Genomic DNA, 27,183 nt, shown 5'->3' on the forward strand with positions numbered 1-27,183 from the left:
TCTCATTAGCATCCAAATGAACACACTGTAAAGTAGACTATATTGTGAATAGTAAATGATTTTGGACCCAATTATTCTGCCATGTTTGCCATGATTGGTGTAAACTATTATGTTGCTAAGCAGCTACATTGGTTGTTTTCACATCAACAGAGACTGCAGCCAAGGGACACTGAACTGGCATCAAGAAGCTTTATATTAGCTCATATTATATTATTCTATTTTCATATTTTTAGAACATTTTTTGACAAACAGTTTCAAGAGCAAATGTCCATGCTGCTGCCACAGCGCCACAGTTAACTCCCCTCACTGATGGCCCTCTCCTCTGCTGCGTTCCTACACTGACGCAGTATGAATGCAACTGTACGACCTTTAGAAATCAATTACTTTATAAACAGCAGCTGTGGAATGTCAGTCAAATTGATTAGCAGCAAAGAGGAAAATCAATTGATTGAAAAGAAATAGTTCTGGTCAATGCTGGATACAGGCTGGGGGGTGAGGGGTCAAACGAACCAGTTAGCCAATAACAAAGCTAATGGTCTGGAATGGAATTGATTTAATTCAACAAAAACATTTTTAAAGACCCTCTGAAACTGAATTTTCTATTTATCTGACTATATACTTTGGGTTATTTCTTTCCAAAGCTAAATTACAAAGTGTTTTCATCATTCTGAAGTTTAATTTTGGACAGGCAGTTAAAAGACAAAGGCCACATGGAGGTTCTTCTTTAGCAAAATTCTGAAATGAATGTCAGATTCAAGTGTTTTTATGTCCATTTCATTAGCAATGTTGGAAATATTTTACATTATTAAATTAAAAAGTGTGTGGGCCCCATGCTGTGTTGCCTGCAGGACTGGGACCATGAGCTGTCGCTCTTGATTTTCAGTTGTTTTTCCCAGCCTTCGTGTCAGGACATTCAGAGCATGTACAAGCCAGGCTACAGACCCCAAGTGACACACATTTATGTCAACTGACACATAGCTTTGATTTTGAGGAAATATGAAGAACGACGCAAACACACACATACCGACACGTACGCACACTGCCCTCATCTATCAGCGTCAAAGCTGTTCATTCTATGAATAAGAAGAAGGCGCTATTTTTATCTGACATCCCAGTGTGGCTCTCAAGTCGCCGATGTTAACAGTAATTCGGACTGACAGGTGTGTGTGACTGTGTGTGTGTGTGTCAGACAGCAGTGGTGTGGCTCAGTGGGGTCCTAACCCACAGCTGCTCACAGTGACAACAGCCTGTCTGTCTGCATCACTGTTCCACTTACACACACACACACACACACACACAACCAATTTTCTTCCATCTCTAACTACAAAAATACTTTACATTTAAAACTACAACAATAAATATTTTCTAATGATTAAGTCGCACATAGCATCAAACTGTCAGAGACTCTGCAGTTCTCCTCAGTTTTACAGAGCTTTTTAACATCTTTTAGTTCAGTCTCACCGCTCTCATCGTCGTCATTTCCAGCCATAGCCACAAGTTAAGAAACCAGAGCTAGATATCTCTCACCAGGTGACAAAAGGCACATCTCCAGATGAATACTAATGTTGCTCCATGTTTGCTGGATGTGTAAAAAGGCCACAACAAGTTTACTACATCAGATTAAAATGTGATTACATGTCAGTGTTTATTTACAGGTTGCTTTTGCTGCCCCCAAGTGGCCAAAGGAAATTAACAAATACCGCTTTCCCAACACACGGTTCTCTATTCTATTCAGTCGTACTGCAAACACCAAACCTGCCTGCCAGACAGAACTGAAAACAGCTGATTGCTCACCTGTTTAAAGCTACCTTTACATTCTTATAACTAACTTCAACAAATTTGAATCATACTCGTTTCTTAAAATAATTTCTTCCCTCAGCGTCCGTACATTTCAGCTGCAGTGTCATTAAGGCAACTAAATGTCTTGTAATCTTTTATAGGAAACTAAATCTTGGTTGAAGTCAGGCAGAGATGGAAGGTTGAGATGTAATCTGCGTTATATTGCTTCTCTGTTTTTACAGACTTGATCTTCACAACTTAACTTTTTGTACTGTTTCAGCCATTTCACGAAATATATTTCTTCGATTACTGATAATCTGCAGCCTCATAATTACTATCATGCAAATAATATACAAAGTGCTGCAATGTGAAATGCAAAGAAATGATGGGATTGACCCCATATTACCAGCTGTTCTTGTTTCCTGTGTTTCCACTCTCTCTGTTACAGAGCCGAGAGCCAAGGATGCTACAGAAAACCTGGTCTGTTGTCGGTAAGTGGTGAGATAGTCTCCACTTTTATTTATATGTGTTACACTGACTTTATTGTGTTTTCAGTGAGGTGTTATTGTATGATACCTCCCTCATCATTTATTTACCTCTCTTTATGTCTGCCTCCGTCGCATTTTACACCTCTCTGTACATTCCTTTTCCCATAATGTTCTTCCCCCCTTCTCTGCCCTGAGAGCAACACTGTTCTCAATAACTCAGTCTTATATCTACGTCGTTTTTTTCCCTCCTATTTTCAGTGTTTCTCTCTCTCACACACACACACACACACACATTGTGGGGTTCCTTGCTGGATCTTGGCTGGTGACAAAACACCACTGCAGCTCTCTGCAGGAAACTCCTTCAGACACATCACTCACAACAGGGGCCACACACACACACACACACACACACACACATTCAGTCTTGCTACTTGTCTCAACAGGAACTGACTGGAATAGTAGTACCTCTAGGAAAGAAGACATGAGTGTGTGAATGCATACATACAGTATGTCACTGGGCGTTGCGTGAGTTCCTTTGTTTCTGCTCGTTGACCCCTCTCTGACTTCACACTGACTAAATACCATGTTGCATTGGTGTGTATTTATGGTGATAGCCCTCTGGTGCCAACTGGTTCTCTGTGGTATAGTTTCCCTTAAGGATATTGGCAGGAAGTCCATCAGTGGGGAAGGCTGACACCCATGCTGGCTGCTCAGCTACTGCTGGACTCAGTCTCTTTGTTTTACATGTTAACACAAAAGATGATATTGACTTTAGTGATAACATATAGTTTTATGGTTCATGTTCTATTTTCTTTAGTTTAATGTCATGTTTGTCTTTCCTTCAAGCTGTGCTGTGACATTATACATTAATGAGTCACAGCGTGATTTCCTCCTCAAGGCCTGAGTTCAGGGCAAATTCATTCTACAGAAATCCTTTCATATACAGCAAGCCATCTTATGAAAATGGATGCTTGTAGAAAGCACTGCTGCTGTCAGAGAAGAGTAGGGCCACAGTTTCTCCTCAGGGGTTGAATGTAGAGCTGGAGTGCCAATTAATTATTACAGTTATTGTTTTGATAATTGATTAGAAAAAAGGCTCCCAAGAAGGGAAGTTCCAGTGCAGATCCTTTTGTGAAATTTAACTTAAACAAAAAAGATTGGTTAAAGACAGATGTTTTGTTTTGATCTATGAGGACACACAGGATGTACTTGTTAGTGGAAGACTGTGAAAAATGTACGTTATGCTTCAGGAAGAGGACGGTTTGTACCAGACTTCATTTGTAAAACTTTGGAGAGAAGAGGACATTCTGTTTCAGACCAAACTGTAAAATAACCTGAACTTTTGTAATGAAATTAAATATCTGACCACTGCAACTCTACCTAACCCACTGGCTGTTGAGCACTCTGGATTTTAAACCACTATCAAGACAAGAAACCTGATCACACATGAGCATTAAGATGCTTAACAACCAATCAATTCAATCAATTCAATTTATTATATAGCGCATATCACAACAACATCATCAAGCACTTTCATATAGAGCAGTCTAGACATACTCTTAAAATAGTATTACAGAGAGAGACCAACAAACCACAGCTTTGATACTGACACACACACTCCAGTTAGTTAACATCAGTAAACAGATTTATAACTCACCATTAGAAGACTGCAGGCGACATGTGTCAGTGAGGATTCAGCTGATTCTTCATGGTGGTTACTAAAAACCAATTTCCACACATCGCAGTAGACGCACCAAGTCTTAATCAACTCATGTTTCCGTGTTGTCCACCTCGCTTTTGCTCCCTCTTCTGTTTTCCCGTGGACCGTTAGAAGCTACGGTTAGCCGCAGGGCTAACGCTAATGTTAGCTTAGCTTAGCTCTCCGTCGTGACTTCCTCCTCCTCCTCCTCCTCCTCTAACAAACCGTCTCTCTTCCGACTCCAAGCTGGACATCTCTTTATTATTTTATTTATTATTATTATTTTATTTTATTCCTTTTGAACTTCCTTTTACACTTAGCCACTGTCTTCCATAGTTACTGTTAGCAGAGACAGGATAACGGGTAAGGACGTTGCTGTTAGCTGATGCTAGCTCCCAAAATTCTGTGCGCGGCGCTCTTAACCTTTGACCTCGTGGGTCATCCGTCTGAAACTGAAAATCACAATTAAATTATGGTTTTAAATGTGTAATATTAGATGTAAACACCAATGCAAAACATACATTAATTAAACAAGAAAATAATCGTATAATGGTGCTGTTTTTTAATTATTGAATTAATTAGGTGGGTGTCTCTGGATGATGTTTACCATTACTATTAGTGTGTGCAGTATTGTTTGTATGAAGAGCTGCACAAACTCAGTAAGTGTCATTATTTCTTTTCTTTTCCTCATTTTTCTTTGTTGTCAGAAAATTAAACAGAGACATTTTACAGGTTACATGCGTTAAAAGTAAATGTAAACTACAGAGGCTGTGTCTTTGAGCAAGATTTGCTGTTTAGTGTTGTACATGTGCAACTTCTTTTGTTTTTTTTAAACAGATACTGTGTGGTGTGGTCAGCCATTTTCATGCAAGCAAAAGAAATCTGATCTTTTCAGGTCAAATATAAATTAAATTTTCATGTGCTTTAGAGGCATTTCAGATTGCAGTTTCTGAAAATACATCTCACTCTGATCAGATTTCAAGTGTTATTTTTCACCTCAATTTGTCCCAGTGTACAGTGTTTAGTATTTGACATCACATTGCATTATGTGAAACATGGAGGAGAAATTCAGCTCATCAAGTTTTGTGATTTGAAAAATAAAATAAAAACAAATATGTAAAATATTTAGGTGTTTTTATTGGACATAGTGTAAGCGGACTGGTTTTATTAAGATAAGAATAAATGACCACTGTCATTGATAGACTCTGTGAGCACTCATAAACATGAGAGCACATCGCTACACAAACAAAAGAGGGAAAAAAATATCAAGAAAAAGGTCCTGGATTAGTGGACTGGTGGGTTTCCCAGCCAGACAGAGGGAATGATGAGGACAACCCAGATGGGTCCAGAGGTAAGAGGCCATCTGGTGACTATGGCCCAGACAAGAGCTACTACAGCTGGGCAGCATCTGGTCACTGTGGCCCCTGGGCTCCATCCAGAGGACTGCAGCCAGAAACTGGAGGGCAGTCACTGAAATGCCTGCATCTGAGTCAAACCGCTGTGACTGAAAGGAGCAGACGGATGGATGGATATAGTTGGTGGGTGAACAGAAGTGGGAGCCAGGACCAGAGGGCATGTTGCACTTCATAGGCAGATGGACATAAGAAGTGAGGAAGGGAGTACGACAGCCAAAATGTGAAAGTAAGACTGCACTTTTATATATGTATATATATATATATATATATATAATTTTTATATGATGTTACTGGTTAGAGTTTTCATGTAGACCTGTCAGAGCACTATTAAAGCCACAAGTAACAGTTAAAGGTTGTTGGCACATTTGATTTGCTTACATTTCCCATGATGCTCTCTTCCAGCTCTGTTTTAGTTTTTACCAAACATATCTGTTTCTTTAGCTGCTCTGCGCTTCATTACGTTCACTAGTTAGTCGATATTATACTGATTAGAACAATTTAAATTAAGAACAAAATACCCTGGAAGCTTTTTCCTTCATCTTTCCCTTCATATCTTTTCCAGCACTGCCACTGCTCCCTCCAACAGACTGTAAATGCACACTCTTTCTTTCTTTCTCTCTCCAAGCGTCTGAATCATTCCAGGGTACTTTCAGTGTCGATATGCCGTCATCATCATTACTAAGCCACATTTAAAGACCACTCTGCTGCAATAACACACCACAGTGAGATAATGATCTACATGTGTGCACAAACGTGCTCACTCCCACTTGTGCAGGTTGGACTCTTAGTCAGGTACATACCTACACAATAAGGTGAGGGTTTGAGAAACGAATCACAGGGAACTGGAAATGAAAATACCAAATACCAGGAGATTAACAGGAGATTAAACTGAGACTATCGATTGTTTTGCTCATAGCAGGAGGACGGCTGTTTAAAGGTTACATTTACACTCACTGCAGCAACAAATGCTCTCATCTCCTCTGCAACCGTTTCATCACAGTGATATTCCCTCCAGTGTGATTCAGTGTTAGCTTACCAAATAACTGTGGTTAAAGCCACTTTGTTTGGAATTGTAAAATTTGCTGCCTCCCAGTGGTAATGCCGAGAAAAGTCACAATCGCAACTGGGAACTACTGCGCAACCACAAACACACATTTAATCAGCAATGGAGCTTTGTGGTTTGTGTTTGGTTAGCAGGCGTCTGTTAACTAATCTTATAGTAGCGCCAAGGTTAACATGTGAGCACATCCAAAAGGGCTACGTCATTTATTAAGAATCATTACTAGCAGCTGTCCTTCCAGCTGTTTGGGTCTACACCAACTCAGGAAGGAAATATCTGGTTCTTTAGCAGCTACGTTCCATTAGCTTTACCAACTAATCGCTAACTTTGTCCACTAACTTGTCCACTACAAACAGCTGCCTGAGTTGAAGAGAACAGTCAGACTGAATCAACACACTAAAATTGTTGGTTGTAAAAGCAGAAGAATACATTCAAAGACACTAAACAGCTTTGTAAAGCTCAGAGGAACTGCAAAATAATTCTGGTTACAGTCATTTCATCATTTGCTTATATAAAAAAAATCTTAATCAGTGCAGATTTAATGTCTAGTTTAGGTTTAGGGTTGGTTCTAACTGAGACTGCATACAAAGCCATGGACATGAGCAGTCTGGAATTTGCTTTAGGTGGCAAGAACTGAGAAAAAGATGCATCTGTGTGAGTTTAAAATGTTTCAACTCAAGCAAAAATATTTAGGATTATTAGAAAATCCACGACATTCATCATAAACTGAGGAAAAAGGAGACGGTCTGGAGGAAATCAGGATAAATAAGTTGAGTTTTGAAATCTGCACTTACACAGTGGGGCTGTTAGTTGCAATCTACTATAGCTGCTGCTAACACTGGTACACAGGCTGTTTGTATTGAATAAACTTAGCTTTCACAAACACTGCACTATTAATGTGAGGTGACATATGCTTTGCATTAAGTCTTCATGCATTGTTAAAGTTATATATGTAATAAAAAGAGAATTTTTAAAGTTTTTTTGAGTAGAGTCAGTGCAGCTCCTCATTATTACAGCAGTACACATTCATTTCAAGCTTCACTTTGACAGTGAAGAGAGACATTTTACATTTCTATCAACCAAAGGCTCTCTAGTCCATCAATTTGCTCTCTTGCTCTCTTTCAGCCTCCCTCTCCCTCTTGACCTTTCACTGAGACCTTTAATCAAAGCAGAGTTATGGCTCCCTAGAGCCATTGCTAACTACCGAATCACACGTCCTGACAGTGCTGCAGGGATTCAGCGGGTCTGAAAAGTCGGTGTCCTCCTCTTAATCCTACAGCCGAGCACTGAATAATGCATGTTTCTCTCCGCTCGGGAAAAGAGACTACAGTGCCACTGGTGATTCAGTACGTGATTCAATCTCATACACAGCGCTTTAAGACCTTTGTTCTGTTGAAAAGAAGAGGAAACAAAGAAAACCCGTCGCACCCTGTAAGTGATGCAGGATCCCCTCAGTGCGACAAGATCAGCTTCAAGATGCGTCACCACTCAGGGTTTCATTAAAACTGGACTGGTGATGCAGCAGTTTTAGACTTTCAAAGTTAGACACTGAAAGTTTTAGGTCAGTTGTTTTGGGCTTAGGTTAATTATTTTAAAGTTTATTGCAAGAAGTTTTTATTCCTGGTAAAATATTCTGATTAATATTTGGGTCACAGTCGTGTAAAAATTAAAGCTGCTCTAATCAATAGTTTCTCATCAACAACGTATCAAATGATAAACATTTAATGTGAAATGGGCCTCTCACTGTTTTGGTTTTACTGCCCACAGCTTTACTGTTTTGATTCAACTCTCACAGCTCTCATCAATCATATCCAGCTGTAGGAGACAGCTCTTATTAACGAAAAGCTCTGAAAACCGATTGTAGGCAAAACAGACTAAATTAGCATCTAAGAGGTGAACGTAGTGAGGGATTAAGCTGCTAAAGAGCCAGATTTTCCAATAAGAAATTGCTAGAAGCCAGACTGCTATAAGGCAAAGTGAATAATGGACTCACATTTGTCAAATGGCCTGCAACTCTAAATGAATGCTAATGTTGCTCTGTGTCTGCTGGATGTGTAAATAAGAAGCGCTTTGCTGAGATGCTGTCCATTTAAACAAGTGACAATATGTCAGTGTTGTATTTATAGCTCCTTACAGACTGTGCCCAGGTAGCTAAAAACTCAATTATCGTCACAATAATAGAATTATTATTTTACATATTTAACATATTTTAAGTGAGAAGTCCTGTTCAGAGCCTCAATTCATCACATGTGGAGCAAAAACTGGCCACTGGGGTGAGATCGTTCACTTTCAAGTTCAAGTAATAGACAAGATTTTAAAGACATTTTCTGATGTCTGCTGTTTGTTTGATTTCTATTTTTCAGACACATTTATTACTGATAATAGCAAAAACTTACATATAGCACCTTTACCTTGATGATGCATGACTAAGGGGGAAAAAAGGCCTAAAAAACCCACAAAATATACTGTTGCAGAAAAGAAATATCATAAAGTAACCTTAGAAATCTTTCCAGGGATGGTATATATAACAGTGGTTTAATGCTTACCACACTGATAACCAGAAGGCAAACTACACCTTCAATTTCCAGCTTCCAATCTAAAGAATCAATAGAGGAGAAATCTCAGTTGGTAAATGCTTAAATCCTGCAGTAGAAACAAGGAGAAACAGTAAATATCAACATGAGACCCAGCCTTTGTAGGTGGATTTTCCTTTAAGCACCATACTCAAGGGAAACCCATCGGTTGTTTTGTGATGGAGTGAGTAGGTGTGTGTTTGAGTGTTAAGGGAGAGGAAGGCGGGGGTGAAGGGGTGGGAGTAGTATTAGTCATCCACTGTGACTGCTGAGATGTTCCCAGCCAATGAGTATGTGGGGATTTAACCCAGCAATAGCTTGCTTATCCTGTTTTTTTTTTTTTTTACTGCACCATCGACCCCTCATATATTTTCTCATTTCTTTCCTTACACATTTTTTTTCTCTGTACGAGGAGTCAGTTTTCATATTAGATAACAGCACATCATGACAGTGTTTGTAAGATGTAAGCACGACCATGCACCACTGCCCTAAATATGAAAGAGTTATGCAACACAACCTCCTCAGTATGAAACGCTCGTCCTCCCATGACTTTCATCGCGGAGGAGACGAGGACTGGAGGAGGAAAAAAGAAGAGTCTCATGTTAGAAATGCATCAGTGATGTAATACAGTTTGACTTTGGCATGCTTTGTCATCACTGTATAAAAGAGAGGGAAGAGTGTAGTAGAAATAGAGTCAGATGAAGACAGAGAGAGAGAGAAGTGAGACACGGGCCAGCTTTCTGCTACAAAGCATACCAAAACAGCAAGATGATGTAACACCTCTCAATTACCCATGGTGCTTTGCTGGAAAGATGAATGAAGTTGGACATGGAGAGGGCGTCAATGAAAACACACGCACGCGCACTCACTCGCATTTCATCTGTATTCTAATCATGCGGGGTGATTCATACATAACGAAACAAAAAACAAAAAGGAAACAAGACGATTTCACTGAAAGGAGTAGGAGTGTGTGTGTGTGTGTGTGTGTGTGTGTGTGTGTGTGTGTGTGTGTACTGTGCATCAAAAGAAAGCAAAAGCTTCTTTCCTATTCCACTTATCCTTTGGCTTCTGGGCTTAACAATGAATAAAGAGAGATGAACAGACATGAGGAGAGCTGGGCTGAGGCAAAGAAAGAAAAAGAAAATGAGTCAAAGAAAGAAAGAGGGCTGGCGGAGTGCAGAGAGCGTGGGCCGACTCAGGAGTTTCCTGCACTAAAGGTGTGATGATGTAAGTGAGCTCGAGCTAAAGAGAGAGAGACCGAGCCGGGAGAGAAATATGAGCTTCTTTTTTTTTTCTCCACGCAACGGAGGAGGTGGCTCGCATCACGCCAGCTGGTGTCACGCACCCATTTAGCAGGAAGAAAAGGAGGGCCATTATCATATCCAATTAAAGAATCAAGGGGAGTTTTCTGGGGACTGAATTTACACTCAATCATTCAACATAAACCTGATATAAATCTCAGTGTGATCAAATTCAGCATACATGTGGGCGTGTTTATGTTATGAGCACATACAGCAGCAGCACTCATAGTTAGGAGAGAGTGTCAGTTTGCTGCAGAAATGAAACTTCAGTGGAAGTGATTTGTTAAACAGTCACTGGCTTTTTGAGGCTCGTACCATAAACGCATGACTTAAACAAAAACCAAAAACCAAAAAACAAAAACCACAGTCTGTACATGCCAGAGAGGAGGTGTAATCAGCTGAAATCACCTGTGTGGATGCACCACAGGTGTGAGGGACCTTTAAATTTGTTTATTTAATAACTGTGTACAAAGCTGTTGGTATTAATGTACTGTCATTTCTTACTTTGCAGCTGATAAGCTAATATTTGGAATTTCAGAATTCCAAGGAATTTCAACTGAAGTCGGAGTCTGGAGAAACCCTGACATAGGAATTCAAAATGGCTGCTACTCGCATGAATAGTAGCGAACACTCTGCTAATCTCTGTTGTTACCGGTACTGCTAACAAATTAGCAATGACGATGGTTAGTGAGTTAAATTTGAACGCAGTTTTAAGAATGTTCTGAAGTGTTTACATTAAAATCTAATGTTAACAACTGAGGTGTTCTTCAGGTGGAGTGCAGATTTGTTCACTCCGAAAGACCATCTGTGAAAGCTCTGTGAGCGTCCGCATTTTCCTGACTTCTCACCTGGAATGGCGTTAACCCAATTCCGGGTTCCGACCACCGATGTAAACGGAATGCAGCATTTGACCGCTAGGTTATAGCGCCCTCATCGGGTCAGTTTGTGTAAGTTTCTAACTGCTAGAACACTTCAAAGGCAGCACATTGGTCAAGAGTTCACCCAGTTGTGATGTCACCTCGTACCGCCACGCCCTGGAGTACACGTCTACATCACCATGCTACGAATTTACACCACCTGGTAGCTTTAATATTTAACTGTACAGGGATCATACTCCTGTAATTATATGTTGGGATGTTGTAGTAATATTTTGAGTTACTTATACTTATGAGCAGCACAGTAACACCATCAGTCTCTCTAGGAAAATGTAAATGACCTTGGCTTATTCCCTATATTATCACTCTCTTTAGTTTCAGCTCTGCTTTTACATTTTATTATGCTTGTTTGTTTGATTTATGCGAGTTAATTCTGAATATTATCGCACAATAAATTAAGAGCATTTGTAATAATATCTACAACACACACTTCTTTAAATCAACCCGGCATTTAAATCATTATAACTTCCCCACAGATGAAGTAAAGCAGCCCACAGCACGACACACTGCTGCCCCTGAACAGAGCTGGTGGTCGGCTCTTTACAGAAGCACACAGCAACCCTGTCTTCATGCATGACCGGCGACACATATGGGCTCAGCCTATGTGTGCGCGCGTGCACGTGTGCCGGCGTGAGTAATGCAGTGGGATATCCAGCAGCGCTGTGAGATTGCATAACCACCACCACCACCACCATATAGCTGGTTGGACTGGCTGCAGCAAACACACACACACACATATGCACACGTATGCGCGCGCACGCCTTCTCTCGCGCGCATGCACTTGCAAGACGAAGCGTGAGGAATCATCAAAAATGCTGTTGGAAATTTCAGGAAATGTGCTCTGTGGCTGGTTTTATCTTCACACCTTGTGACGCAATAGTTTCACCTTTAAGGAATTGTGGGGAAAAAGTGCAAACTCTGTCACGCGCTGTGCTTTTGACTGTTTGATGCGCTATACTGTTCCGTCTCCCCCCTCTGCCCGCGCGGAGTCCGGTCCCTCCGACCTTGTGCGTCCGCGTGTGTGTCGGTGTTTGCGGTGGTATTTTCACCCCGCCACATACTCACAACTCAACGCCACAATAACAATAAGAAAAACAACAACAGCAACAATAATAATAATGATATAAATAACAAATGAAATAAATGTAATTGATTCTAAAAGATGCGTAAATCTCCTTCGCTGAAGGTGAATTTATTAATTCATTCTCCCTCTCCGTGATTCACACACCGACCATGATGACGGTGACCGGAGGAGCGGAGACTTCTGACGTCAGACGAGGAGAATGACAAGCGCGTCCAATGAGGGGCCGAGGATGTGCAGCGCGAGGACGGAGCTGCCGACAGAAGGCTAATAACCATGCCAACCGAGGAATATAGCGCGCGCCGCTGACTGGGGAGAAAAAAGGGGAGAACGAGAAGGGGGGGAAACCCTGACAGAAGAAAATACAAGAGATACATTCACTTAAAGTGGAGGATACAGGACGAGAGAGGCATCCCGGTTTCCTGCAGGGGGGAAGAAGAAGACAAGGAGCTGGTAATTTTCTCTCCGCTTTTTTTGTCTCTGTGGCGTGGTCTCCCTTCCATCCCACTGTCTCTCTACCTCTCTCTCCCTCTCTCTCTCTCTCGCTCGCGCTGGCTCAGGCACTGCACTGCTGCAGCTGAATGAAACTGATCGAGGTATTTATTGTTCTCTCTTTTGCTAAAACACACACACACACACACACACTGGGGGTGAGCAGCGGTTTTAACAGCTCGTGACAGGTCAGGTCGTTGCTGGTGGTTAAAAAAAACAACAAAAAAAGGGGATGCTCCGGGCTGCACGAGCCCCTGTTACCGCAGGGCTGCGAGCCCCTCAGCTGCGGGGCTCGTGGCGGTGCTGCTGCTGGTGACCTTCCACCGGCCGTTTGCAGTCATTGACGGTGTGTGTGCGTGCGCGTGTGCGTGCGCAGGAGCGTGAAAGCTGGAGAGAGGAGTGGAGAAAGAGAGAGAGAGAGAGGGAGATGAAAAAATAAGGGGGCGGGGGGTGAAGGAAGGGTGTGTGGGGAGGTTGAGGTGGGAGGTGTGAGAGGGGAGAAATTTTTTTGTGAATGGAGCTCCACATCCCTTTGGCGCGCGCGCGCGCGCTGGCAGCTCGAGCTGGCTGAGCTAAAATTAGCCCCCGTGCCGGATTTTTCTGTCTGCGTGCGGCAGCGGCGGCATATGTGGATCAGAATCCGAATTAACGAACTTCTAAACGCAAACGCACGCACGCACGCACGAATGTCTGGGCACGCGCTCATACACGCCACCGGTGAATAGGACAGCAGCTACCACCGCGCCGTGCCCCAGGACGTCATGCACCATTTTTAGAGATGCTCTAAAAATAGAATTTCTTGATTATGGTTTTGACCGCGAGGAAACTGAACATGTTCGTCTTTGTTCGGCATCTTTTAGGTAGGAATGCAGCAGATTTCAGCGTCTTCAGAGGCTGTCGATGATTTAATTGTGTTGTTTATTTTCTGTGTGTGTAGGCTGCCTGATGTGTCACGTTGCTTTGAAGCCAAAATGGAAGAGATACAACTGTTATTTATGGAATACTTTCTCATCTTTGTGCGTGTCCACACCTGCTATTGTGTCGCTGCTAATTACCTGTCAGCGTGGTGCGTGGGAGCTGCTGGTGACGTGCGTGCTTGGGGTCAAGTGCACGGCTGATTTCATGAATGAATGAATGAATGAATGAATGGGTGGATGGATGAATGGGTGAATGAAGGTGAAAACACGTCTCCTTTGCCCCCTTCATTCAAAAAGGGGGGCAGATGTTAACATCTTCCTTTTCCTCCTCCTTTTCCTTCCTGCACCCTCCCTCCTTTTCGTTTCCTTCGCCTCTCCTTCACTCACGCTCTCCTCTTCCTCGTCTCCACTTTCTTGTTCATCCTTTCTCTCCGCGACGACCATCGTTCCCCTTTTTTCTTGACTCAAAACTTGTTCTTCTCCCTTCATACGTCTCTTCCTTCTCTCTCATCATTTGTTTATTTTGACTCTTCATTTCAACCCTTTCCTAAACTTTTTCCATCCTCACTTTATCTCCTTTTCTTTTTCCTCTTCTTTCCTGACTCCCCTTGGCTTCCTCATTATCGACTTCTTCTCTCCTTCCTTCCTCTCTTCCTCCTCCATTTTCCCCTCTTCATCTCTTGCCCTTATCTACTTTTTCTCTCATTTCTTGCCGTTTATCTTCTCTCCTTTCATATTTCTCTCATCAAACTTTGTGTCAACATGTTCTCACCTGATCAATTCCGCCTACTTTCACCTCCATCCTTACTCATTCCTTCATTCCTCCTCGACTCACTTCTCCTTCCCACCTCCCGTCCCTTTCATTTACTTCCTCCCTCCCTTCCTCCTTCCCCCGTTTCTTTCCTGTTTCTCCAGCTATGATTCTCTCCCTGGCCGCCGCAGCAGCCATGAGTAGCGGCAGCGGCAGCAGCCTCAACTCCTCCTCCCCCCTCGACCCCTTCGACTCCTCCACCTCCTGGAGCCTGGCCGAGGACCCCTCCAACTCCTCCTCTGAGCCCGTCGTTCGAACTCTGACCCCTGACCTCCAGCCAGCGACCACTGCCGTCGCCGTCCAGGAAGTCAGCCCCTGGGATATCGCGCTTTGCGTGACCGGGACGCTCATCTCCTGCGAGAACGCCCTGGTGATCGCCGTGCTGTTCTACACGCCCACGCTCCGGGCTCCCATGTTCATCTTGATTGGATCGCTGGCGGTGGCAGACCTCCTCGCCGGCCTGGGCCTCATCTTGAACTTTGTCTTCACCTATCTGGTCGACAGCTCGGTGGAGTTTGTGACGCTGCTGTCGGTCGGACTGCTCATCTCGGCCTTCTCGGCGTCCGTCCTCAACATTCTCGCCATCACAGTGGACCGATACCTGTCGCTGTACAACGCCCTGACCTACCACACTGAGCGGACAGTCACCTTCACCTACGTGATGGTGGTTTTCATCTGGGTGTCGTGCCTCACGCTCGGCCTGCTGCCGGCGCTCGGCTGGAACTGCTTGAAAGACGAGTCCACGTGCAGCATCTGCCGGCCTGTCACCAAAAACAACGCGGTGGCGCTCGCCGTCACCTTCCTCCTGGTCTTCGCCCTGATGATGCAGCTCTACCTTCAAATTTGCAAGATTGCCTTTCGCCACGCGCAGCAGATCGCAGTGCAGCACCAGTTTGTGGCCATCTCCACCACCAAAGGTGTCTCCACGCTGTCGGCCATCCTGTGTGCCTTCGGGGCGTGCTGGCTGCCGTTTGCCATGTACTCCATCGTGGCTGACTCCAGTTACCCTGTAATATACACCTACGCCACGGTCCTCCCGGCCACCTGCTGCTCTGTGATCAACCCCATCATCTATGCGTTTCGAAACCCGGACATTCAGAAGTCGCTGTGGATGGCCTGTTGCGGGTGCGTCCCATCCAACCTCTCTCTCAGACCCAGGACCTCCAGCGATGTGTAGCAGGGAAGGTTGGTTTCCGTTTGGCATGACGCTAGAAACCGAGTCAGGGTTGCAGGAGGGAGAGGATGGGACGGGAAACAAGAGGCGGAGGGGAGAAAGGTTGAAGGTTAGGGCCCAGGGAAGAGATTTCCTCTACTCCTCATATCAGGGCTGGTAGGGCTGACGGCGAGCGCACGTCTGGCCACGGTAAAAGTGGCGAGGGGCGCAGGGAGAGAAGGGAGGACAGTGCATGGTCGACAAAAAAATAGAGCTAACAAAGATCATGTCCTGTCTGTGGCTAGGGGAGAACCGAGGTGGCGGCGTGAAACCAACTGCAAAAGAACGATGAAGGTATCCTCGTGGTGGTTGTGGGAGTTGCAGGAGGCGTGTCGGGCGACTGACCTCCTTTAGGGCGCGAGAAGTGAGGCCTGCTTCTCGAGAGTAGCATTCACACGAAGGTGGGATTTAGGAGGAAATGACCTAAATCCCCATAGGACCTGAGCTTGGGCAGCACTGCATGGTTATGCAATCAGAAGGGGCGAAGCAGTCTTAAGATACTGTATGTGTTTTCACCGATGTGTTTTGAAATTAAGTGGTGTGTGGATAAAAAAATACAATGAGCTAAATATACACGATGAATGACCTTGAGTATTCTCAATGAGCTAATTTTGCAGTCTTCTGATAGGAACAAGAATATTTCCTCCCTTGCAACATATTTTAACATCTGTGTTCCCTTGATCTGATGCAAATTAAGTAATTAACGAGTTTGTATACAGAGAGTGCAGGAATGATTAACTTGATGCTATGTGTGATCAACAACAGTAGTCTACCAAGCCCATTATGAGTTTTCCCAACGCCAACAGCACAGTTCACAAAAAAAATGAAACAAAACTGGAGAAAAATGTGTCACAATTGCAAGAAGAAACAACCGCTAATCACACGCCATCCCTCCTCAAACATTCAAATCCAAAACGAAATCTAATCTACCAGGCTCCTAATGCATAGATAACCCCCGCCAGTTTGCAAAACCTAGAGAGGGATTTCCATATTTAGGCCGGCGTGTGTTGTCCTTGGCGTGATGAAATCAAATCTGCTCCCCCGTCGGAGAGAAAAAAAAAAGAGAGAGTTTCTCAGCCAGCCCCTGCGCCGTGACTGTGAAGCAGAGAGAGCTGAATTCAGCACCAAGGACAGCGCCACTGCAGAGCGCTGCCACCCTGGGAATGCTCTCTGCTGCGGGGGGAGAGAGCGCTGGAAAGTAGGCTACGCTGTTCTCTACACCATCTTGATAGGGAGTGTGAGACAGGCTTTACAGGCCCATTTCAGCCTGATTGGAGTCTATTTTGCTCATTTCTGAGCCATTCAGTGTTTTGTTATGCATACACGACGGCTGGAGGTATTTTAAAATCCTTTTTGTTGTAACTTTCAGGGTCATTTGGCCTCATTTAGAGCAAAAAAGAGGCAAAAACAAGACAACTATTAGATGTCTAATTTGGCCAGAAAAGATGGGTAGTGTTTTATTTATGAAATGCTGCATTAAAATAACAAAAAACAAAACATTTTGAAACTACTTCTAGTTTCTGCTTGTAAGCAAGACCACCTGGGGCAAATTCTGGTTTTCCTCTTCCCCACAATTAATTCTTCAAAGAGTAGCTTGCTCTCTGCCAGAGGAGCAGAGCTCAATCAAGTCATTATAAAAAGCAAAAGATGGTTTTACCAGTCGTACATGTGAAATGAAACGGTAAGGCTTCTTTGTTGCAGAGTGAACAGCAACAGTATGATATAAAAAATGACTCCAAACATGCTCAGATGGTCCTTAAACCTCCGTTAGCGCGTCTATGACCCTGTCCTTTCTCTCCTCTGATGTCTTACCTCTCTCGCATCTCAGCAGTACAAATTATGCATGAGGAGAGCAATGTATGGCCCCGCGAGCATCGGTAAAACATGCCCTGCGACGCGGGCAAGGTGAAAGCAGCTGATGTGGGACCTCGACGCTTATCTGCATCCGCATGACGCCGGGTCAGCCACGCGGCTTTGAATTTAGAGACAGCATTCAAACTCCATTGCCCGATTGATTATCCATTAGTGAGAGCTGAGCACAATCCATACTGAACAGGTCATTTTTCATCCAGGCAGCGTTGGGTGGCTTTGTCCAACTTATACTTGGATATTGCCATTGTTCTGCAAAAGAAACTAGACTGAATGGTTTTTACATTAAGGCATAAAAATACATTTGGAAATGGAAAAAAAATTCCTCTACACCTTCCATTTTCACTCCCCTACTTGCAGCCTGTCAGCACTAGCTGGATGTTCACTGCACACACACACATAACACACTCTCATCCCGCCTTGAAGAAACAGCGCAGCTCTGCCCCGGGGCCCCTCTGAAGGCTCGGCGGGTTAATGAGAAGCGAGAGAGGCGAGGTGACGCGGCGTGAAATAGAAACGCCAGGCGAGATGCGCTTTAACGCAACCTCGGGTCACGTCCACCACACACCCAATCAGGATGTAGTTATTCCCCCACTGAAAGGGCATCATGTTCTTAAATCCAGCTAATGTTAATAACATCTCGGTAATAATGGCACTGAGAATTGGCCTAATGTACAGAGGACGTAGTGAACACTGTGAGGATGAGCTAGAGAGGGGATTTATTGCCAACCTCTATCTGCATTTAAATGATCTACGGAGATAGTTTTCACTCTGCTGTTCCTCTGCACAACCTCAGAGAGAGTACCGTGACTAAGCTATTGGCATGCTGCTAATATACATGTGTGGGAGGTGTACTGGCTTTGGGAAAACAGTTAATGGAAAGTGTTTGGGCTGTTTCAAACTATAAAACTAAAAAACATACAGTAGAGTGTTTCTGTCATGACAGGGAGTCACTTCCAAATTCAACGCTTTCTACCAAATAAACCACAGGAACAGATGACAGCAAAGAACACATAAACACACTGAAACTTTGAAAAATGGCGCACATGAGAAACAGGTATTAAGATCCTAATTTTTTCTATAGTGTAAATTGAAACATAGAGTAGAAGTGTTTTCTATTTTTCTTGGCAGCAGCAAACAATCAGTTGTTTTTGCAGCAGTTGTTAGCAGAACAACAGCTACACTTCTCTCTGTCAACGGTTTTGTTTGAAAAGACAGAATCTCTTGTGTCTTTCGTTTTTTTTTTTAAATGTTACTTTAGTTTTGGCCTTATTGGAACAAAAAAAACTCTTTCGCAATAATTTCCAACTGTATTTTGCTGTGTACAAAAAGCCACAATGAAGAAAAAGAGAGAGTGACAGACAGAGGTGGTCGGCTCTGAATGATTCGCAGAATTACCCCATCTAAATGTTTCAAAACAACAAATAGCACATTGTACTGCATATGAAAGAAACGTGGCTGGGCTGGCTGGGGATTTCCAAGATGCATTTGAGCCGTAGTGAATCATGGAAGTAGGGCAAACCTAAATATGAAGCAAATGCTCCATTTCCATTTATAGGCGTCTCGCAGACCTGTATCTTGCAGTATTCCATGTTTTTTCTCTCTAAAATTAGCTTTATTTACAATTAACAGTCATTTCCTTACTGTTAGATGACTCGTTTAAGGATTTAAAAGTAAAAAAACAAAAAAAGCAATGGTTATCTGAAGGTTAAAGGGTCACACCAGTTAAAAAAGTTTGACCACCTCCCTCTCTCATTCTCTCTTTTTGCTCAATCACTGCATTGATGGAACTGTCTACTGGTAAAAGACTTGCATCAATTATTAAGTGAAATACTTTCAATTACTCTGAAGATGGAAGCAGGAAATGAACGGAGTTCGGTACTTTTTGGCAGGCTTGGTGAACTGCAGAACTGTGTGTGTGTGTTTGGGGGGGGGAGTGACTCACCAGCGGTGCTGGGCAAAAATAATCGATCCCAGAGAGTTAATTGAATCCATTTCACACAGGAAACTGATGCAGATCCTGTTGGCGCACAGTCCTCCTGTATGCACAATGACGTGTGAGACTTGCTTAGTCACCTGTGTTTGGAGATGCTAGATGGGACACACAGAAGAAATACATCATATCCGGCACAGTTTCTCACAGACAACCACTGATACCAGTGTTTTTACTCTAAAAGAAAGAAATTTAATACTGACGGAAGATCTGTGCTAGCATGGCTAAAGCTAACATACTGTATGTGGCTTTCAAAGCTCACTTTCTGCTTTTGTTACTGTAGCTTCTGTATGTGCCACATATTAGCATATTAACAGTACAAATTGTAAAAAAAAAAAAAAAAACAATGTCACAGGAAGTCACCAGCTTTATGTTTTCTGAAACTGTCTCGACTCCTTTTACGTCACCAAACTTATTTTGCAGAAAACACAGTTGAACTCAAGTTTCTGTTGTGAACAGAGCTTTAAAGGTGCTATATGTAAGTTTTTGCTGTTGCTACATGGCTAATGTTAGCATTAGCAGCGGGTAACTTGCAAAGAGTTTCAGCCACCGTTGCGTTTACAAGACGAGAGGTGACAGTGACTCCTTATCTCAGAGATGGGACGGGACGGAGCTAGCTGGTTAGCATGCTAATTTCAGCAGAGTTCCTTCTAGACTAGTATCTAGACTAACATCTGTAAATGCTAACACTGGCGACATAGCGATAGCAAAAACAGCACCTTTAAGATGTAGTCAGTGGATAATATAATCCTCTGTGGGTGGAGACATTTGGTGATTTCAAAGCCTCCCTCTTTCTGGACATTTTGGAAATAAAATGATTTCACCTTTGCACATTCACACAGCTTTTTTAAGGGGAGTTTTTTTTTTTTTTTTGGTTTGTCCTTTGACAGTAAAATGTCAGCCATGTGGCATTTCACCTGCGTAAAACAGACTCAGAATGGTTATTTGATCCAAGTCTGCAGGGAATCACGAACCCTACAGCGAAACCACAATTCACGACCGAAATGTTTAATCCAGCATCGCTCAGCTGGAACCAGAGTGACTGAACAGCTGATATAAAGTCAATAACTATAACTATAGCAACATCACACAGCTGTATTTGAAGTCATAGTCTCTGACGGTCCCATCTGGCATGTCCATCTAGTGGTTGTTTTATCAATTAATAACACTCATCTGTGAATATGCCACTACTCAGTCAACCATTCCTGGGGCAGGAGTGGAGTGACCACTCACTGTGTGTGTGTGTGTGTGTGTGTGTGTGTGTGTGTGTTCCCCCCCCTGGGATCATAGCCAATTGTAATGAACCATAAGTCAACCAAGTCTCACTGTAAAACACACACACACACACAGAATGGTTTTCGTCAGCCGCTATACAGGACTATAATTCAACTTTAAAAAAAACAAAAAAACAAAAGAAAAGACATACTGTACAAGTGAGTGTGTGTGTTATTTTTCTTATGCAATGCTGTACAGAAATGTATATTTTTGTAATGTTCATCAGGGCATGAGTTACAGGACATGGTCGCTGCTGTGAGCGTGAGTTTGTTGTGTGTGTGTGTGTGTGTGTGTTTCTTCCTCTTCTTCTGTGTTCTTCCTATAAACAAATGTCAAAAGTTTCTTTGGGGGGAAAAAAAGTTGTGTGTTGGATATGCTGAAAAAGTGCCATATTTTTCGACTTTATAGTGTCTTATTTTTTTTAATTTCTATTTGTGTACATACACGTTTATCAGAGGGAATCTGGAGTTGTCCGAGTCAGTAAATCTGTAAACAACAACAACAACAAACTGGTCAGAACAGCAGCAGGATTAAGAAAGAAAGGAAAAGCTTAACCTTGATATTATTGATCGCTACACTGAGCAAACAAGAGAAAAAATGACAGGCAGCAATCAGTTCACTTCTCCAAACTCTATATTTTTTTAGCTGTAGCTTCAGACTTTTATTTTTTAAAGCCGCAGCCGCAGGAGAGATGATATCAGTGTTTCTGTAAAACGTCTTCTTGACTTGAATTCTCTCTGAACTGGTTTTCCATAAAAACAGACATGCACTAAACGTCACAGAGAGAGAGAGAGAGGGGGAGATGGGGGAGGTTGGAGATGTTGCGTGAGCAGCGTTGAACGTCACAGAGTCAGGTTTCCAGTGACGTCATTTTGTCTGAGTCGTGTCTAAGAGAGCAGGTCGTTTCAAAGACATCCCCCTCTCTCTTCCTTTAACAAAAAAACCGTCCCCCTCACTTTTTCCGCCCCTGCATCCTCTCAAATAAAACCCCCTCTTTCTCTCCCTCGTCGTTGTCAGACGTCTCCTTCTTGTCTCCCCTTTCTTTTTCATCACCTCATGCCTTCGCCTCTTCGTCATCCTCTCCCCTCTTTGTCGTTTTAAACTCCACCTTCTCTCCTGGTTCAGTTCCCCCCCTCCTCTTTCTTTCAGTCAGTCTTTACATCACCTCCAACACCTTCATCTCCTATATCTCTTTTTTCCTCTCCTCCCTCCCTCCCTCCCTCCCCCCGTCTCTTTCTCTTGTCCAACATTTTGCTATCCTTGGCCCGCAGGAAGCTAGTCGGTCAGGCTCCGTCTAAAAATAGTCACCCTGAAAGCAGATAAAAAAAGAATGAAAGAAGAAAAGAAAGGGAGGGGAGGTAGTAAAAGAGGTAGAAATCAACTCTCCCTCCCTGAGCGCAAACCTTCGCTAGACAGAAACATCCGCCCGTCCTCTTCTTCTTCCTCTTTCTTTCCCTGTTAAGTTTTTTCCCCTCTTCCCTGCCCTCCTGTCTCATCTCCTTTACACAAGCGCACATTCATCTTTATCTATTTTTATACCTCTATCCTTATCCTTCCTTTTCACTCCCTCTCTTTTTTTTGTCTCCTTCTGAGCACAAGCAGTTACACAAAGCTTTTTAAACATTTTTTTTCTTTAAAGCAGGGTTCAGGGCGAGTGCCCACAGCAAATAAGCAGGACGTTTTCCCTCTGTAACCTACAACCTGGCAACACTTCAGGCGAGCAGAGATTGTCAATCAAAAAAAAAAAAAAAGAACCATAACAGAGCTAATTTTGTATGGGACCGAGTATGGCCTTCATAGTTGTTTTATGCATTGATGTTGTTGGTCTGGATGAGGAGGCAGCACGAGTGCACGAGCATCACCGGTTTTAAATCCTCAAGGTGAGGGTGTTATTGGGTAATGATACTGTGATGTCAGAGACCTAATACGGTGTCCTTGAATCATGTTTTTTATTTTTATTCTTAATTATTATTGCTATATTTTCTTTCATTTTCCCTCTTCAGTTAAGTGTCGTGAAACAGTTACGATTAAAAAGTACAAATGCACTTTATAAGATGGAGATGTTACACATTGCACTTGTAAATGTCGAATGTAAAACCTTGAAGAGAAAGATTTATTTTTACTATTGTAAATAAATGAGAAGAGAAAGAAAAAAAAGACTGCAAAAAAAAAAAGTGGAGAATAATTTGCCAAATAAACTGAGAACAACAAAAAGGAGGCATGTGTAACGCTGTGTTTTTCTGTGGCGCTGGAATGGAGTCAATCCAGTGACGTCAGTGAGTGTGTGTGTCTGTGTTTGTGTGTCTGTGTTTGTGGGTGTTAGCCGGAGCCTGTGTGACATTATCTGTGTGTGGGTGTTATTATGAGTGTGTGTGGGGATTGTGAGTGCGTGAGAGTCAATATTGCAGGTCACTGTAGTGTTCAGGAAAGCCTGGGAGTAAAAAAAATACTGCTGAATTATTAAACCACTCCCTGCTTGCATAACAGCAGAAAGGCGAGAAATAGATAGAGATGGAGCGAGAGGAGGGGAAAGAGGGAGGTAAAGGAGACGAGAGGATGCAACACATACGTACAAAAACGCACAAACACACACATTCGTACGACATTCGTGTGCAGGAAAACAGGAAGTACAGAGGAGAGAGGGAAGACAGCAAAAAATGGCTGAGGGAGGAAGGTTATTGTGTGTGTGTGTGTGTATATGTATGTGTGTGTGTGTGTGTGTTTTTTCTCCAGGGACAGCTTGCCTTGTCACAAAGTAGCCCGAAAACACACAGACACACATTTGTTATCCATGCCTCTGTGTGCAGGTATGTGCTCCCAAGGGACAAATATAGCTGTACTGTGTGCGTGTGTGTGTGTGTGTGTGTGTGTGTGTGTGTGTGAGTAAGGGTGGGGCACTGAGACACACACACACAAACACTAAAGGTTTTTTCTTAATATATAATTAACAACGCAGCAGGAGATTTCAGTCGGCCAAATCTATGACGCAGGTCAGTGTGTGTGTGTGTGTGTGTGTGTGTGACAAAACTTTAATTCAACCTTTAATCAGTCAAATTTGCTTGTGTGTGAGTGAAAGTGTGAACTATATGAGTATGGACGTGTGTGTGTGTGTGTGTGTGTGTGTTCAGCACCTTGACTCACCTCTATGCGGTCTCGACACAGAGGTGAAGAGCTCCACCATGTGGCCAGAGGTGAGTACTGCAAAGTCAAGGGACGAGGGGAAAAGACGCAGCATCCGCCCACACACACACACACACACACACACACACACACACACACACACACACACACACACACACCCCTCACTTCTTTTACGTCATTACAGCAGCTCTCTCTCAAAACAAGCACGAAGCCAAACTCCTCTCCAACCTTACCGTCTCCATCTCCCTCTCTCTATCCACCCATATACTCTCTCTATCACTCTCCCACCCTTCCTGTCTGCCCCCTCCATCTCTCTCTCTCTCTCTCTCTCCCTATGAGTCAGAAGGCTCTCTCCACCATCTGCTGCAGGATGCTGCAAATCACCTCCGTGTATGTGCATGTGGATGTGTTTGAGACAAAAAAAAGAGCACAGAAGGTGGTGATATTCCTGCATCTGTTGTGTCTGACTCACTCACACACACACACACACACACACACACACACACACACACACCTCTTTGCCCTGATTTGACATTTTAATGAACATTTGATTGAAACCTGTGAAGATGATTCCCTCCATGTGTCCAGGAAATGATTCACGAGTGGACCAGAAATTATTAATTGCACGTCTGTCAATCTGGCGCGTTCAAACCTTTCCAGGAACAGTTTTAAATGTTGTAAAGTGACTGTGATTTAATCTACTACACTTCCATATAGCTTGACAAGCCACAGAGAGACTTCCAGCTGTGAGTTTTATATGAAGGTGGAGAGAGCTGGGAGCTTTTTCCAGGTCTGACTGACAGAAAGACCAACCTCTATTTAGCACAACTATTCATTCTTATCTGTTGAGGTTAATATCTTATACAAAAACATCTCTTTGCTAACTACGACAAGGTTTAAAGCCACAAAAAAGCATGATTATCTACTACAGACCTCTCAAAGAAAGTGGACAGCATCTTCACTCACTTTCTCCCTGGATGCTTTGCTGACCCTGCTGCTTCTTTAAAAGGGTTTTCAGCTGTTCGGCAACACACTGGCTGCAAATAGTCGACCCCGTCTCCCGCCATTATGTGATTTCCCTAATGCTTTGCAAAGTGCAGCCATCAAGCTTCTTCTAAAAAAGACTGAGTACAGATCCACACATAAGTTTTCTGTGAATGGTTACTGTGATAGCTCCCACTTTTATCAGCCTGACCACAGACTCTGGGTGGTTTTATCCACTTAGAAAGACAATTCTATTCTAGTCCTATTGGATTCAAGTGCTGCCTTTGACGTGGTTGGACCATACAATACAAAACTGGAGTTACTGTCTTATCTTGGAGGCAGGAATTTTGCATCTACTCTATGTCATAGTAGAGCTATTGTTTGTTCATAAGATTTTCTAGTTTTTAATTCATATTGGTGAACTGTTTAAACACAAAGACAGCAATGGAATTCAGAATCAATCCAAGGAACTTCATGTGTGGAGTTACTCAGGGATCGATCCTTGGGCTTCTTTTTATTTAGCCTTGACATGCTGTTTATACAAACCAATGAACTTTACACTCTATGCAGATGACACCCCGCTCTCACACCTATCAACCCTGTCTCCTGGACATTACATATAGCTAAACTGCAACAGCAGATATGTTTTGTAGGGATTGTAATCGAGGGCTGGATTACGTTCAGGGACCTTTGAATTCATGAAACTGCACACAGGTGGTTGGTGTGGGCGTACAAAGCGATCGACTACAGAGTGGGGTTTGCATCCAGGGTCTCGCCTTAACCAAGCGCTCTGAGTGCTTAAACATAACCACGAAGAAGTTATATTATGCTGTACAAGTTGATATTACACTGCCAGGTTGGATATTTTGGCGGAAAACAAATACATTATGAACGTTTTACTGATACGCTCAGCATTAACACATCTGCCACCTACCAAATATATAAAACTAACTTTATCCTCATTACGTTAACAGAACTCTAATCCAGTCGCAATTGAGTTTCCTACAAAATGTATCCGCTGTTAAGCCAGACCTCTTTGACTTACCTGCCTGTAAATTAGATCTTGGTCCCCTTGTGAGCAGCCACATTGAATAAAAGTCCACCTATAAGTGCTGCCTCTCCGGCTGTCTCTGGGTCACACTCGTTCTCCCAGCCCTTCATTTCTGCTGCTGATGTGTCTCTGTTTAACTCAGATTTTCTCCACACAGCAATGTCCAACAGGTCACAGCCCTTTGTATCTACAGGCTCCATCACAACAAAAGCAGCTCCTGTCAACAATGGAAAGAGACAGACAGCCCTAGTCCTGACAAGGCTGTTTGTGAAACACTCCAAAGTACAAAATAGGTAAAACAGAACTAACCGAGAAACACAAGGACAGGGACTATTTAGAAGTAAGAAGTAAAATTATGAGGTAAGGGACTGACAAAAAATAATTGGTTAATAAGGGTTCACTGTAATAAACTGTAAAATAAGGTAGTTTCAGGTCTCTACAAGTTATTTCTAAGTGGTTTTGGTCTTTAAAGTGGCTCACGTCATTGGTGCTGCTTCATTTTTGTTCCATCACATCAGTGTGAATATCTCACTGATCTCTCTGAGTCAAACATCTGGACTCACCTAGATACAGTGTGTATGAGTCATCCTGAAAATCGACTGCATAACTCACAACGTCAGATAAATCAAGTGCATTTTGTACTTAAATAGGCTTATCCAAGGCCTTTGATTCCAAAATTAGATCCAGACCAAAATTAGAAACTGTGAAACTGGATTTCAATCTCAAAACCCTAACTCATACATTTTAGGTAACAGATATCCTCTCATCATTATGTGGTGTTTTTTTTGTATTTTCCACTGACCTCCCTCTCTCTCTTTCTTTCTTTCTTTCTCTCTCTCTCTGCTGTGTCACCATCTGTGTCCCAAAATGACTCCTCTCTCCCAAACAGCACCCACTGGTTCCTCCTTCACCCTGCCAAGGCCCAGAACAGCATGGAGCTGGAACGAACCGTGTTGACACTGGTGGGCGTGTCACAGCGCTGAGAAAACAGAGCGATATTGCTGGATTTACGTCACTGCTGTGAGATGACTGACGTCGCTGATTAAACGTTACTGTTTTCAGTCTTTTAAGTGAGAAGGGATTGGTAATTTTTCTTCCAAGAAAAT

The 27,183-nt window shown here is 43.0% G+C and overlaps 2 protein-coding genes across 2 annotated transcripts in view; one reads left to right on the plus strand and one right to left on the minus strand.

The window, feature by feature from the left end:
* The window catches only part of si:dkey-172j4.3 (diacylglycerol kinase eta), an 82,048-nt gene extending 78,103 nt beyond the window's left edge, over positions 1-3,945 (minus strand). The window contains exon 1 of the mRNA XM_051075734.1: positions 3,925-3,945. The gene's annotated coding sequence lies outside the window, so the exon portion shown is untranslated. The remainder of the gene's footprint in view (positions 1-3,924) is intronic.
* An 8,663-nt stretch (positions 3,946-12,608) lies between these two features.
* On the plus strand, positions 12,609-23,118 carry gpr185b (G protein-coupled receptor 185 b). Its single transcript, XM_018674087.2, has 2 exons — positions 12,609-12,784; positions 14,656-23,118. Exon 2 carries the CDS (start codon positions 14,658-14,660, stop codon positions 15,726-15,728), a length of 1,071 nt encoding a protein of 356 aa, XP_018529603.1. The 5' UTR covers positions 12,609-12,784; positions 14,656-14,657; the 3' UTR covers positions 15,729-23,118.
* Positions 23,119-27,183: the final 4,065 nt, after the last annotated feature.

This window comes from Lates calcarifer, linkage group LG14 (genome assembly GCF_001640805.2).
Source record: "Lates calcarifer isolate ASB-BC8 linkage group LG14, TLL_Latcal_v3, whole genome shotgun sequence".
NCBI classification, from domain to species: domain Eukaryota; kingdom Metazoa; phylum Chordata; class Actinopteri; family Centropomidae; genus Lates; species Lates calcarifer.

Bases quoted from the DNA above. Each gene is read 5' to 3' on its own strand.
- gpr185b (XM_018674087.2), top strand. From the start codon at position 14,658: ATGATTCTCTCCCTGGCCGCCGCAGCAGCCATGAGTAGCGGCAGCGGC.